Genomic DNA, 14,793 nt, shown 5'->3' on the forward strand with positions numbered 1-14,793 from the left:
TTAAATTAAGATGTGGAATATGCATATATTAGTGGCATTATTGATGTAAACACCGCGATCAAACGATTACCGTCATGTTTTTTCCATATTTTCTGACAAGATCCACACACACACGGCCTTCAGTAAAAGGCCGCGCACACACACACACACACACATACACATTGAGAAATGCTGAAGTTTTTCCTTTCCATTTGGTATGCGTTATTAAATTCCATAACACTCCCACCAGTCCTCCACTTACGTCTTATACCCTAGTTTGTCACAGGGGCATGAATGAAATATTCATGAGTCAATGTAAAACTGCCGAACTGCAGTTAAAGTCATCCAAAATTACAGGAAACTCTTATATGAAAGCACTTCACGTAAACACCTTAATTATATCACTGTCAATTAAGGCAAATAAGTAGATTACTGATGTCCATGTAAACGTTGTCAGTAGTGTCTTCGAAGTAAGGGAAAGACACAGAAGGGAATCCTGCTGATTTGATTCAGAAAGGCAGTTTTTTTTTCAGACGGCTCACCGGTTTGACTTTCGTTCACCGTCATTCATTTCACTGTAGAGAACTGCATCCATGTTAGCACATCACATTGATGCATAGATATATACACTAGATATCGCATAGGGACCCTGAGCATGCGTCAATAGCGCCGCCACATTGGTACAGTGCTCCAAGGACAAATGTCATTCAACCGCACTAGTCAACACGGTGTTATTACGTGAAGATGCGGGACTTTAGCGCTGTCTACGGGTGTACTAACGAGCAAACAAAGAAAACAAAGCACAAAGGCAGAACATTTCATAGGTAATATTAAGTATTTTTCAGTTTTTGTATGTTCTGAACTTTTGTGCTAATCAGATAATGTTATTGATTATAATACAGTCACTTACTGCATTCACCATAAGGCAAAGCAGCTCCAACTCGCACTAAACACTCAGCTTATGCTAGTTTTGTTGAATAAAATCAGCAAACAATGCAAAAGAAATATGACAAAGAGATGCTGCGCTGACAGAAACTAGTATTATTGTAATTACACTATAGTGAAAGTCGTTCTGGGAATTCATTCACAAACGAATCGCTCTCTCCGTCAGTATGAGAAGTGAAAGCAGGAGGAGGAGGTGTTTTTCAGGACATGATTAGATCAAATTTAACAGGGGGAGTGGATAGTACATTTCTATGCACACAAACACAAGCTTTTTGTCAGGAATGCCCGTGCGGTCACTGATCCATCAATGTAGAAAAGTGATGGAAAATTATAATTTTCGTAATTAGAAAAAAAAATTACATACTAACATCCAGGAAAACTCCTGATCATAGATATATGTGTATATGTGTATATCTCTGGCTTTGGATAGCCACAGTCCTCCACTGTACCTTGGTCCCGCATTCATTTCAAAGGAGCGCTACCCTGTAGCAAGATGGTAGCGCTATTGACGCATTCCGTCCAATAGACAACAATAGGCCAGGCGACATCTAATGTATATATCTATGACATTGATGTAGTAATTTCACAGTAGGGATACACACAGGTTCGAAGACTCGTTCTCGCCACCTACAGAGCAATTCGGCCAGGTATACATCCGCGCTAAAATCTCAAAGTGAAAGTCATCATAGCTTGTGTAAAATAGACCCAGATGTCAACCCAACTTTGAGAATAGATTAACTGTGATACATTTTTATCGCCCTATAAAAGTCTTGCGTTAATGCAGCACGTTAATGGCCATAACGGCCCACCACTACTCAAAACATTGTTCAATTCTAAGTGTGCCTTGCACAGGTAAGTGGGCTAGACAAACCACCTGTAGAAACACTATTCTCTCTATCAAAAAAAAAAAACTCCTCCTAACTTTAGCACTTAATTCTTTGAGCACTAACAGTTGCTTTGTAAAGCACTTTTCATGTGTATTTGCTGTTGAATCGCGTTTGTGAAGCAGATGAACACGCATAGCACTAGAGAAGTCCAAGGGTGTAGAATTGGCCCCACCAATATCCACCAGTTACTGAAATGTCCCTACCAATAATTTAATCGACTTCAAAATAAAATAATGCTCCGTCATCCTTAGTAACCTACACATGCACAAAGTCAAGTTCGCTACGAGTTCAACGTAATACTATTAACCAAGAAATATGGTTTCGATTTTGGCCTTCATGGTTATGAAAAACAATATTCTGGATAGAACAGTTCAATTGTGTCACGCACCTCTCTAAATTTCTCTACATCCATACATTCTCAAAAACTGACTGCAGTAAAATCATGCAAATTGACTTGCTGCATTATGGGACATGTATTATTTGTATTATTAAGTGTTTATTTTTTATTATGAGGAACTTTAATAATGTTTTTAAAAGCGCAGATTTGTGCTGTTCAATGCATGTGCTCCAGGGATGTTTGTCCCCTACAATGTCAAGAGCAAATCTATGCTCTTGGAGAAGCACTTCTGCAGACCAGTCCTGTTGTGCTGGCATTTCAGTTACTGCAAACTCGGGAATTTCCCCATGCTGCATCATTCGTAAAATAGTTATAACAAATGTGTTAAAAAGTTTGCTCGTAGTTGTGGAAAATATTGTGTGTGTTCCATATATAAAGTTATTTGTTTTGTAAAGCAGCGGTGCTTTCGGTTTAAGTTGTTGGCTCAGATTTAAGCTAATGATTTTGGATGTGATTCAAATGGTGCGAGACACAGAACTATACTCAGCCTTCAATGTTTTTGTTCAGTTATTTCACTTTAAAGGCAATGCAAAGACCCTATTTTTTGCCCTTAAGGGTGTATTTACTGAGCATACACACAGGAGCTTGAAAAAAATGCTCATTTTAGAAGAAAATTTCAGAGGTTTTGGCATTTGAATTCTTTATTTGTGTATATATATATATATAAAACTTAACAACAACCTTAACTCGGCAACACTGTTGCACAGTAGGTAGTCGCCACACAGCAAGGAGGTCGCTGGTTCGAGTCTTGGCTGGGTCAGTTGGCATTTCTGTGTGGAGTGTGCATGTTCTCCCCGTGTTTGCGTGGGTTTCCTCCAGGTGCTCCGGTTTCTCCCACAAGTCCAAAGACATGCGGTATAGGTGAATTGGGTAGGCTAAATTGTCCGTAGTGTATGAATGTGAATGAGAGTGTATGGTTGTTTTCCATTGTTGGGTTGTAGCTGGAAGGGCATCTGCTGCGTAAAACATGTGCTGGATGAGTTGGCGGTTCGTTCCGCTTTGGCGACCCCAGATTAATAAAGAGACTAAGCCTAAAAGAAAAGGAAATTACTTACTTTAACTCAATCATAACATAACATTGATCAACATAGAATGAAAACAAGCACCAACAACACCGGCATGGCTCCTCAGCGGCAGCTGCACAAGATACTCAGACCCTCATCAGGACAGCAAGAGACATAGAGATTCTCAGCTTTGTTTGAAAACAAAGAGCCACACGCACATTCAGCTTCCGATTATAAAGCTGACAATGCTGGATTAGCCACAGGTGCAAGGCAGAGTTAGCCTCAAAGAAAGAGACATAATAATTAATGTCAAGAAAACACACAGTTGAAGTCAAAATTTTTAGCCCCTCTAAATTATTAGACCCATTATATGATAATGATAATAATAATAGCTGGACCATAACAAATTAAACACACAAACAAATATTCAGTAGCATTCAAGCTTTGCCCCGTAAACTGTGTAAATAAGATGGCTTTATTACTAAAATATATATTTATATTTGTTACTAATGAGGTGATAACTTCACTGATTTTGTGAAACTCACATCTTCAATACATAAAGAATAAAAAGCTGAAATATGATCAGAAGATCAGACTTGTGCATACAGATTATGTAAATCAAGTGTAAAAACTATTAAAGGATTAGCTAATCCAAAAGATCTCAATTCATCTCCTTTAATATTTTAAATTCAAGTTCTCTCATACTCCATGGACAATAACAGTTCAAAGTCCAGTAAAGAAACCGAAAACATGTCAAAACACATCACAGGAACCAAAAAAAAAAAAAACACTGTAAAATGACTTTGTTCATGTAGGTCTTCCACATCTAATTGACAGTTCCATTGTGTGTGTTTGTTTGTGTGCAGGTGCCCATCTGGTGGAGGTGTCAGACTGGCCTGAGGCGGATCTGCAGCTCGGACAGGTCTCTGGTCTGGCTCTCAACTCTAACGGTGACCTGGTCATTTTCCACCGAGGCGATCACATTTGGGGAATTGAGTACGTTCTGGAATTTACACACATTACAAATATTCAAGCATTCTTCAACCAAAGGCGCTGAGAGAAAATATACACAGTACTGGTACATAGAAATATAATCATGAATACTGACCTTTTTAGTGATTGTTCTTCCCAAATTAAACCAATAAAACTATTTAATAATAAAACTATTAAATAGCTAATTAAGCTATTAAAAAAAACTTAGCTGTTGTGCTTTAAAGGAAAACCTGGGTATCAAGACATGTATGTCCTAATATAATGTAAATGATGCCTCTTTGTGAAATAGGTGGTTCATGGTCTTATAATCTGCATTTATTTTTACCTAATTATCCCAGCGACTCCCGTATGAATCATCCAGTCATTAATTTGTTTCCAAACCCCTCCTTAGCGCGAAGCTAATCTGCGCTGATTGGACCGATGACAGTCTGTTGCGATTGGTCGACACTGACTGCCTTATGCGACAGACAAGAAGTCTGAAGTAGTCACAGTGCATGCACGCTCGATAGTGTAAGGCGTGGAGTTTAGCTGCCAGTGGATGAATGTAAACACAGACAATAACTTGAAAATACAGACAACTAACTATTTTATTGAGCAAAAACTCCCAAGAACTGGCGAGGAGATCTCCTCGCTTGTCACATTCTGCTCTTTACACAGACACACACACACACACACACACACACACATTGCCCTCATCCTCGCTCACACGTCCACACACACACACATAACCCTCCTCCAGACGACATCGCGCACACAAACATACATAACCCTCCTCCAGACGACATCGCACACACACACACACACACATTACCCTCCTCCATGGGAACAAAACGGCACACGTCGCATTTTGCACGCGATATGAGAATATAGCGAATTAACCTAAAACAGTACACGCGGTTACAAGTAACAAATCACAACTAAATACATTTGCAAGCTAGAGTAAACGAGGCAACAACATTAATCGCACATACTTACACTTGAGAAATGGAGGAAGAAACTGATCCAGGTCCTGACATGTCCGATCAGTAGTCTTTACTGATCCTTCCTTTAACAAACAAAGTATTCTTTGTAGCATGTAGTTTCCAGAAGTTTCCAGTAGTTTCCAACTGCTTATGCTGAGGTTTCATCTTTGGGTAGAGACTCAATAATATCCATCTGCAGTGTGACTTCAATCGACCGGCATGTTTGTTTGTGTGTGTGTGTGTGTGTGTGTGTGTGTGTGTTAGAGGGCGGGGCCGCAGGTTTCAAATCTCCCTGGTTTGCGCGTTCACGTGAATAATTTGGTTTCGTTAGTACGTCATGGCGAAACACCTAATGACTCGTTATCAAGACGACTCGTTTGAAGCACTATGAGTCGACTCTTTTATAGATGAATCAACAGTTTTAAACACTGTACACGTACAGATTTAAGCCTTAGCTGGATATTTCACTTCACTTAGAGCTGTGTTACACACTACATGGAAAGACATTTTTAAAAACCCATAATAAGGGCTCTTTGAATACTGTGCATGTTCAGATTTAAGCCTTAGCTGGATATTTCACTTCACTTAGAGCTGTGTTACACACTACATGAAAGGTCATTTTAAAAAACCTATAATAGGGGCTCTTTAAAAGATTTAATTCATTAGGTAATACAATTAAAGTATTTTTTGCTATTTATTTCTGAATATTATAAAATAAATTAGGAAATTACCCAAATACCTTTGATCAACAACCCTCAATCAAGTTTTGTTTTTGGCCCTTCTTAAGAAAAGCACCTCTTAGTGAATGTTTTGATGGAAGCACTTTAGGTGTGTGGTTTATTTTTAGGTGCACTGTTCCACTGAAGTTGTGAATGTTGCAATATGTGGTTATAATCAAGTCAAATTGAATCTGCAGCTCCTTTAATATGAACGCCATCTACCAGCTGAGGGATCAAGGCCCGATTCAACAATCCACAATCCTTCTGGTGGATTCAGTCAAAGGAAAAGTGCTCAGAGCTTCAGGAAAAAACATGTAAGTTAATGTTTTTGTTTTTGCATGTGGAGTAATGCAGTTGTTTCTGTCCCTAATTCTACGCATTTGTTATTAAATCAAATGTTTGTTTGTTTAAAACAGGTTTTATTTGCCACATGGAATAACTACTGATCATGACGATAATTACTGGGTGACCGATGTAGCACTTCATCAGGTGAAGACACGCACTTTTTAGCTGAATTAGCTAAGTTATTGGAGGTGTTTGAAATCATATACTCTTGTCCACTGTTGCCTAAATTAATCCATTTATTTGTACACTTAAAGCAGTGAATGAAATATGAGTGTGCCGGAAGTTCTGTTGCTTTTACATTGTTGTCAATGCAATACATTGAAACAAACATAGCAAACTTGACGCTCAGGCAGTAATAAAATCTTTGATCTGATATTTATAAACCTGAATTAAACTAGTCAATTTAAAATGAATTCATGGCTGTTGGATAATATTCTGAATGCAACTTTAGAAAATGGATGATGGCTGATTCAGCTTCGGATGCCATCTTCTGGAGAGACGTGGGAATTACTGTATATTAAACACAGCCCTCAAAGTGCATTAAGGGTATCCTGTAGCCGTTAAGTGGACATTATTGAGGTCAGGGTGTCAGATGTCACAAAAAGTCTTAAAATGTCTTAAATGTCTAAAAATGCAGGCCTTAAAAAGTCTTAAATTCTCTGATATGTGGCATTGTGTGTCTTTTAAACAGGTCTTAATTTTTCTTTGTCCATGTAAAGCTTCCCAATAGCCACAACAACCCTTAATCCATCTAAAAAACAAAACCAAAATACGTTTAACAAAAGTAAAATTTATGAACTATATTTAATTTATTTAATTTAATTTAATGCTAATATGGTTTATTTATCTTCTTTACATCTTTACAGTGACATTTGTTTAAAAGTTCTCCATGTATTCATGCATAAATGTTGATGGTGAATAAATTATTTTAAATAAAATATTTTTTACACAGTTGGAGTTTCTGTTTAACGGAGGGGATTTAACGGACAAATCTAAACATAATAGTTTTAATAACTCATTTCTAATAACTGATTTATTTTATCTTTTCCATGATGACAGTAAATAATATTTGACTAGATATTTTTCAAGACACTTCTATACAGCTTAAAGTGACATTTAAAGGCTTTACTAGGTTAATTATGTTAACTAGGCAGGTTAGGGTAATTAGGCAAGTTATTGTATAATGATGGTTTGTTCTGTAGACTATCAGGGAAAAAATAGTTTAAAGGGGCTAATCATTTTTACCTTAAAATGTTTTTTAAAAAATTAAAAACTGCTTTTATTCTATCCAAAATAAAACAAATAAGGCTTTCTCCAGAAGAAAAAATATTTTCAGACATACTGTGAAAATTTCCTTGCACTGTTAAACATAATTTGGGAAATATTTAAAAAAGAAAAAATTCAAAGGGGGGCTAATAATTCTAACTTCAACTTATATATTAAATATTTTGAGAGATTTGAAGCAAGAATAGTGATTAAAATACTGAGAATAAAACACTAAAATATGTTCTATGAATGTTTCGACATTAATACAGCATTCATTATTTCTGAATTTTCTCCCAGCTTTCAAAATGTCGTTTGTTTTAAACATTATTTGAAACTAAAATGTGTATATAAATATAAAATAAACATAACTAACTATGTTTTGACACATTATTTAAAATATGTGGCTAAGAAATGACCAAATTTATATTTTAATAGGGAAAGTAAAAAAAAGAATTCACGGCCATTTAAAAAAATCCTTAGTGTTTTGCCCTGTAAAAGTCTGAAATCTTAAAAAGGTCTAAAAAGTTTTAAATTTGGTGAAACCTGTAGAAACTTTGGAGGTACATTATGGGTTTGAATTAGTGTACAAATATGTATAATTCACGATGGTTTTAGCTTTTTTTTTTAAGCAATAATAACTGACATACTTGCTCCTGCAAGTATAATAAAGTTGGTTTTCTCTCAAAATAAATATATTTTATTTGAGTCTATCAAAAAAAAAAAAAAAATATATATATATATATATATATATATATATATATATATACACACACACAATTGAATAATTATTAGCCCTTCAGAGGCATAACTAGGTTAATTGGGCAAGTTAATTAGGCAAATCATTGTACAACAGTGGTTTGTTCTGTAGACAATGAGAAAAATATTGCGTAAGAGGGCTAATAATATTGATCTTAAAATGGTTTTAAAAGAAAATAAAAAACTTCTTTCATTTTTAGCCAAAATAAAACAAATTATAATTTTACCAGAAGAAAAAATATTATAGGAAATACTGTGAAACATTTCCTTGCTCAGTTGAACATTTTTTGGGAAATATTTGAGGAAAAATTCACAGGAGTGCTAATCATTTTGACTTTAACTGTGTATATTTGAGTTTAAATATACATAATAAATATACATGGTACACACAAAATTGTCAACACAAACTTTTATTTTGTCATGATTAGTTGTGATTGATCATTTAACAGCACTCGTTTCTCCATATGTAGGTATTCAAACTGAGCGGCAACGGCAAAGATCAGCAGCTTCTGGTCTTGGGAGAAGCTTTTGAACCAGGAAGTGACAAGAAGCATTTCTGCCAGCCTACAGATGTGGCCGTAGACCCTGTTACTGGAAACGTCTATGTTTCAGATGGCTATTGCAATTCCAGGATCCTTCAGTTCTCACCTGAGGGCAAATACATTTCACACTGGGGAGCAGGTACACATTGGATGCTCGCTTTCATATTCAAAAAGAATGTGTGGAAAGTTCTGTCAGACTCAGTGTTACAAATATATATGATCATGCTCCACAAAACCAGTCATAAGTGTCAATTCTTTTAAAACTAAAACGTAAATATAGTCTGAAAGCTGAATAAATATGTTTTCATTGATGTATGGGTTGTAAGGATTGGAGAATATCTGTTTGAGATATGACTACAGTATGTGTTGTCTGGAATCTGAGGGTTAAAAAGTCTAAATATTGAGCATATCGCCTCTAACTGTATGTTACAACCTCTTTGATGTTAGTCCACAGGAGTGTCCAAACTCGGTCCTGGAGGGCTGGTGTCCTGCAGAGTTTAGCTCCAACTTGCTTCAACTCACCTGCCGAGAAGTTTCTATTATATAGCAAGAGCTTAATTAGCTGGTACAGGTGTGTTTGATTAGGGTTGGAGCTAAACTCTCTAGGACAGTTTGGACACCCCCGGTAGGACACCCCCTGGTTTACCTGGGGTAAAATGAATAACATTTAAAAGGTTTGGTAATTTCACAATATGATGGTGTAAGCAAAAGACACTGACAACAGAACTGCCAACAAATGTGATTTAATGTAGAAGTGGAAACCAGAATAATGCCCAAATAGACATACAAAAAAAGAGAAATATTTACAATAATAAAAAGGATGTAATAAAGTAGCAAGTTCAAACAAAGTATCAATCAAAGATTTGTTCAACTCAGGAGTAAGGGGATGATAGTGAAGCCAAACAAAAGAAAGAAATATAACAAAACAGTTCAAACTCATAAATAACACCTTACCTCTCTAGAAACAGATGCAAATCAAAGAAAAGAAAAGGTCTTCAGCATCATGCGCCGTAATCTACTGAACTGTAGAAAAAAATAAATAAAAAGATGGCGTTCACCTCTTACCTGATGTCTTTAACAATACATTTCCTACGTGTTTGCGAAATGGAAGTCGTACGACATCTTGCCTATCCACCTTACTCTGAGAAAAGAGTGAACTTGAGGAGGTATAGCTCAATATAGACAGGAAGGAGTTGGCCACAACAAACAAATCAAATCAAATGAAATAAAAATGTACAAAGTTCTCAAAAAGTAATGCAAAACAATTTTACCCAAACGAAAGTTAAGCAAAAACAACAAAAATCAAAACCATGTCAGCAAAAACGAGATCAAAGGAAAAGTGCGCTCTCCTCTGCTCTTCCTGGCGTCCTTTTTATATGACTGTACCGCGTCGCCCAATGATGATGGACGGGTTTCCTGACCAATCAGCTGTCATGAAGGAGGATCTAACAGAAATGACAGGCATGAAGAAAGATAGAGAGAGAAAGAGAAAGAACGGAAGACAAATATACCACTAATATACGGCAACAGCCGTAACATGAAATACATATTAATAATCAAAACTTTGATCTTTAATCAAACTTGGACTTTGATCTTTACTTAATATTTTTTTGGAATCAGAGCAAAATCAATTATTTTGGCGCTTACAATGATGTATTTTTGTCTGTTTCTAAAAAAAACAGCAGGGAAAATAAGTATCGAACACATCCATTTTTCTCAGAAAACATATTTCTAAAGGTGTTGTTGACTTAAAAATTTGCCCAGATGTTGGCAGTGACGCAGTAGGTAGTGCTGTCGCCTCACAGCAAGAAGGTTGCTGGGTCGCTGGTTCGAACCTCGGCTCAGTTGGCGTTTCTGTGTGGAGTTTGCATGTTCTCCCTGCCTTCGCGTGGGTTTCCTCCGGGTGCTCTGGTTTCCCAAACAGTCCAAAGACATGCGGTACAGGTGAATTGGGTAGGCTAAATTGTCCGTAGTGTAAGTGTGTGTGTGAATGTGTATGTGGATGTTTCCCAGAGAAGGGTTGCGGCTGGAAGGGCATCCGCTGCGTAAAAAAAAAAAACTTGCTGGATAAGTTGGTGGTTCATTCCGCTGTGGCGACCCCGGTTTAATAAAGGGACTAAGCCGACAAGAAAATTAATGAATGAATGAACAATAAAATGATTTGACGCGGTGAAAAAGTATTGAACACATGAAGAAAGGGAGGTGTGGTAAGGCAGTGAAAGCCCAGACAGCAGCTGAAATCTCTCAGTTGTTCTTCAGCAACCCTCTGTCCTTCTTCTGTGTAAATTAATATCAGCAGCTTCAGTCCAACATCTATATTATCAGGATGATGAAGATGAAACCAGGGTGGACATTTCAGCAAGACCATGATTCAAGACACAGCCAAGGAAACTCTCAAATGCTTTCAGAGAAAGAAAATCAAGCTGTAGAATGGCCCAGCCAATCATCTGACCTGAATCCAATAGAAAATACTAATTAAAGCTCAGATTTGATGGATGAGACCCACTAAACCATCAAGATTTTTACACTCTGTTGAAGTCAAAATCACATCTGAGCAATTCATTTGACTTCATTCTCTATATGAAAGGCGTCTTTAAGCTGCCATCACTAAAACGCCTTTTGTATAAAGTATTAAACACATTTCAGTAGTTCAGTACTTTCTCCTCGTGTCATTTCATTGTTATTAAATGTAACTTATTTTTCGTGTTTTATTTGTTTTGTTTCATTTTTATGTCCGTATTGTTTGGGTTTTTACCAAAATCTCAATTCCATGTCAAAAGCTCCTTTAGAAATATTATTCTCATGAAAAATCATGACATGTTCAATACTTATTTTCCCTGCTGTATACGTGTGCAACATACTATAAGGCTGGTTTGTGGTCCAGGGTCACATATAATACTTTAACAATGACCAGTTCTTTGATGTGTACTGTAATCAGTTAAGGAAGTTTCAGCTTTCATTTCTGATTAATAATCTTTCTTTTTGTTGGCAAAGGCTCCTCGGACAGGAAGCGGCGTGTCCCGTTCCGGATCCCGCACAGCCTGACATTCCTGCCGGATAAACGGGAGTTGTGTGTGGCGGATCGAGACAATGGGCGGATCCAGTGCTTCATGGCAGATACTGGCGAGTTTGTGAAGGAGATCAAGAAAGACGTGTTTGGCGGAGAAGTGTTCGCCATTGCATACTCACCTGCTCAAGGTGAGCATGATGAGAGAAGGATGTGTGTTTGTGAGATCTTGTACTGATTATGCATTGCAAGTTGAAATTTCATGTTGAGATTAGACGTATGCCGAGTTCAGACTGCATGATTTTCAAAGTAGTCGTGTCACAGATGAGAGGAAAGCTAGGTTGCTGTCGGAAGTGGTGTTAGTGAGGCTAGCAGGGCGCCCCCAACCTGCGGTCTGAGTGGGTCCTAATGCCCCAGTATAGTGACGGGGACTCTATACTGCTCAGTAAGCGCCGTCTTTCGGATGAGACGTTAAATCAAGGTCCTGACTCTCTGTGGTCCTTTAAAATCCCAGGATGTCCTTCGAAAAAGAGTAGGGGTATAACCCCGGCATCCTGGCCAACTTTGCCCATTGGCCTTTGTCCATCATGGCCTCCTAACCATCCCCATATCATAATTGGCTTCATCACTCTCTCTCTCTCCTCTCCACCAATCAGCTGGTGTGTGGTGTGAGGTCTGGCGCAAAATGGCTGCCGTCACGTCATCCAGGTGGATGCTGCACACTGGTGGTGGATGAGGAGATTCTTCCCCATTGTGTAAAGCGCTTTGAGTGCACAGAAAAGCGCTATATAAGTGTAAGAAAGAATTATTATTATTATTATTATTATTATTATTATTATTATTAATATTATTATTATTAGATGTTTTCACACTTTATGACTTTGTGGAGTAGCGTTTCGTTGGTGCTGTGTTTACACTGCAAGATGGATTGGCACCCGGGGGTTTCACATTACATGACTTTACAATAGGAAGAATCGCAGACAACTTTGTCCAAACTAAGTCTCACAACCAAAAACAGATAGTAGCCTATATCTTTTGTTATTAACTACATAATGAGAAAGAAGCCTTTAATAGGCTAGAAATGTACATACAGTTGAAACCAGAAGTTTACATACACTGTATAAAAAAGCACACAACCATTTAAAAAAAAAAAAGGCAGTTGTTAATGTGACTAAACTTTTTCTCTTTCAGGTAAGTTAGAATTATCACATTAGTTTCTAATAGCAGAATAATGAGAGAGATGTTTTGAGAAATTGTTATCACTTTTCTTGAAAGTCAAGTTTACATACAATAAGATTATTATGCCTCTGAAACAGCTCAGATGATGGCGTCAAGGTTTTGGAAGTTTCTGATTGGCTAATTGACAACATTTGAGTTAATTGGATGCACTACTGTAGAATAGTATTTAAGGAAAACCTCAAACACACTGCTTCCCTGTGTGACAACATTGAAAAGCCAGAATCAACAACAAAAGCCAGATTACAGTTAGCTAAATTACACTGGGAATAAGAATAATTTTTGGAGACATGTCCTGTGGTCTGATGGAACTAAAATTGAACTGTTTGGCCATAATGACCAGTGTTACATTTGGAGGACAAAGGAGAAATTACAGAGCGGCAATTCACTTCAGTTCATCTTTATTTGTAAAGCGCTTTTACAATATAGATTGTGTCAAAGCAGCATCACATAGAAGATAATAGTAAATTGAAACAGTGTCACTTCAGTTTTCAGTGTTAGTTCAGTTTAGTTCATTTCAGTGTGATTTAATATTCACTGCGTAGAGTTCAAACACTGAAGAGATAAATCCATCCATGCGCAGCTCCACGGGTCCCGAACCATGCAAGCCAGTGACAACAGCAGCGAGGAAAAAACTTCTCCAATTGGTGAAAGTGAAGAATTAAAAAAAAACACGAGAGTAACCAAGCTTAGTTTGGCACGACCTTTTCTCCTGTAGCTAAACGTCTCGTGCAGAGCTGCAGTCTAGGCGCCGGAGGCTGAAGAGCGCTTGGACGTCCATCATGGAGAAGTTGCAGGTGGGAGAGGTCACCAGCTAGTGTACAGGCTGGCCCTTCAGGATCAATGCGAGGACTCGTCTGTCACTGGCATCTTACAAGGATCAATCTCATTCTCTCCACTCCTCCATAACCACCACAGCAGCTGCTTAGAATACGGCCTGGTCCAGGATTATGGATAATGGAAAAATAAAAAAGACTAACATAAGCGCAGATGCTGTTCAAATATAATGTCTTTAGGGAAGTGTTCCTGGCTCCAGCTGAACTAAATAATGCAGACTAACAATCCTTGGAAATGTGGATTCATAGTGTGTTTAAACATTCATTCATTCATTTTCTTGTCGGCTTAGTGCATTTATTAATCTGGGGTTGCCACAGCGGAATGAACAGCCAACTTATCCAGCAAGTTTTTACGCAGCGTATGCCCTTCCAGCCGCAACCCATCTTTGGGGAACATCCTCAAACACTCACTCACTCACCCACACTCATACACTACAGACAATTTAGCCTACCCAATTCACCTGTACCGCATGTATGTGGGGGAAACCGGAGCACTGGGAGGTAACCCATGCAAACGCAGGGAGAACATGCAAACTCTGAGCCAGAAACGGCAACTGAGCCGAAGATCGACCCAGCAACCCTCTTGCTGTGAGGCAACAGCACTACCTACTGCGCCACTGCTTCGCCCTGTGTTTAAACAAGAGCTATTAAATATCAATGCAAAGATGAAGTGCTATAAGTGAAAATAGAAGTTATTTGAACAAACAAGTAAAGCATATAAGTATTTCTAACAAAATGTGTATTCATCTTTCTACTGTTATTTCTTCAGGTGGCCTACTCTACGCTGTGAACGGAGAACCTCCATATGGTCAGGCTGCACCTCTTCAGGGGTTTGTCATCAATTACTCAAGCAAGGAAATCCTGGATTCCTTCAGTCCAGACACACAGGTACAGATTGCAGCACATTCGGTACATACAA

The 14,793-nt window shown here is 37.8% G+C and overlaps 1 protein-coding gene and 1 long non-coding RNA gene across 6 annotated transcripts in view; one reads left to right on the forward strand and one right to left on the reverse strand.

Annotated features, from left to right (window-relative positions):
* Positions 1-14,793, reverse strand: part of LOC147834982 (uncharacterized) — a 184,121-nt gene that overhangs the window by 168,081 nt on the left and 1,247 nt on the right. The window lies entirely within an intron of this gene.
* Positions 1-14,793, forward strand: part of pam (peptidylglycine alpha-amidating monooxygenase) — a 94,736-nt gene that overhangs the window by 69,433 nt on the left and 10,510 nt on the right. For all 5 annotated transcript variants that reach the window (XR_015500755.1, XM_087270101.1, XM_087270103.1 and 2 more), the window contains 6 exons: positions 4,079-4,208; positions 6,084-6,200; positions 6,303-6,375; positions 8,724-8,934; positions 11,790-11,993; positions 14,644-14,762. Coding sequence is in view for 4 of the 5 variants with exons in the window: in XM_087270101.1 (XP_087126227.1) it covers positions 4,079-4,208; positions 6,084-6,200; positions 6,303-6,375; positions 8,724-8,934; positions 11,790-11,993; positions 14,644-14,762 (854 nt within the window). In the remaining variant the exon portion in view is untranslated. The remainder of the gene's footprint in view (positions 1-4,078; positions 4,209-6,083; positions 6,201-6,302; positions 6,376-8,723; positions 8,935-11,789; positions 11,994-14,643; positions 14,763-14,793) is intronic.

Source organism: Danio rerio, chromosome 10 (genome assembly GCF_052040795.2).
Source record: "Danio rerio strain M-AB ecotype USA chromosome 10, GRCz13ab, whole genome shotgun sequence".
Lineage (NCBI taxonomy): Eukaryota > Metazoa > Chordata > Actinopteri > Cypriniformes > Danionidae > Danio > Danio rerio.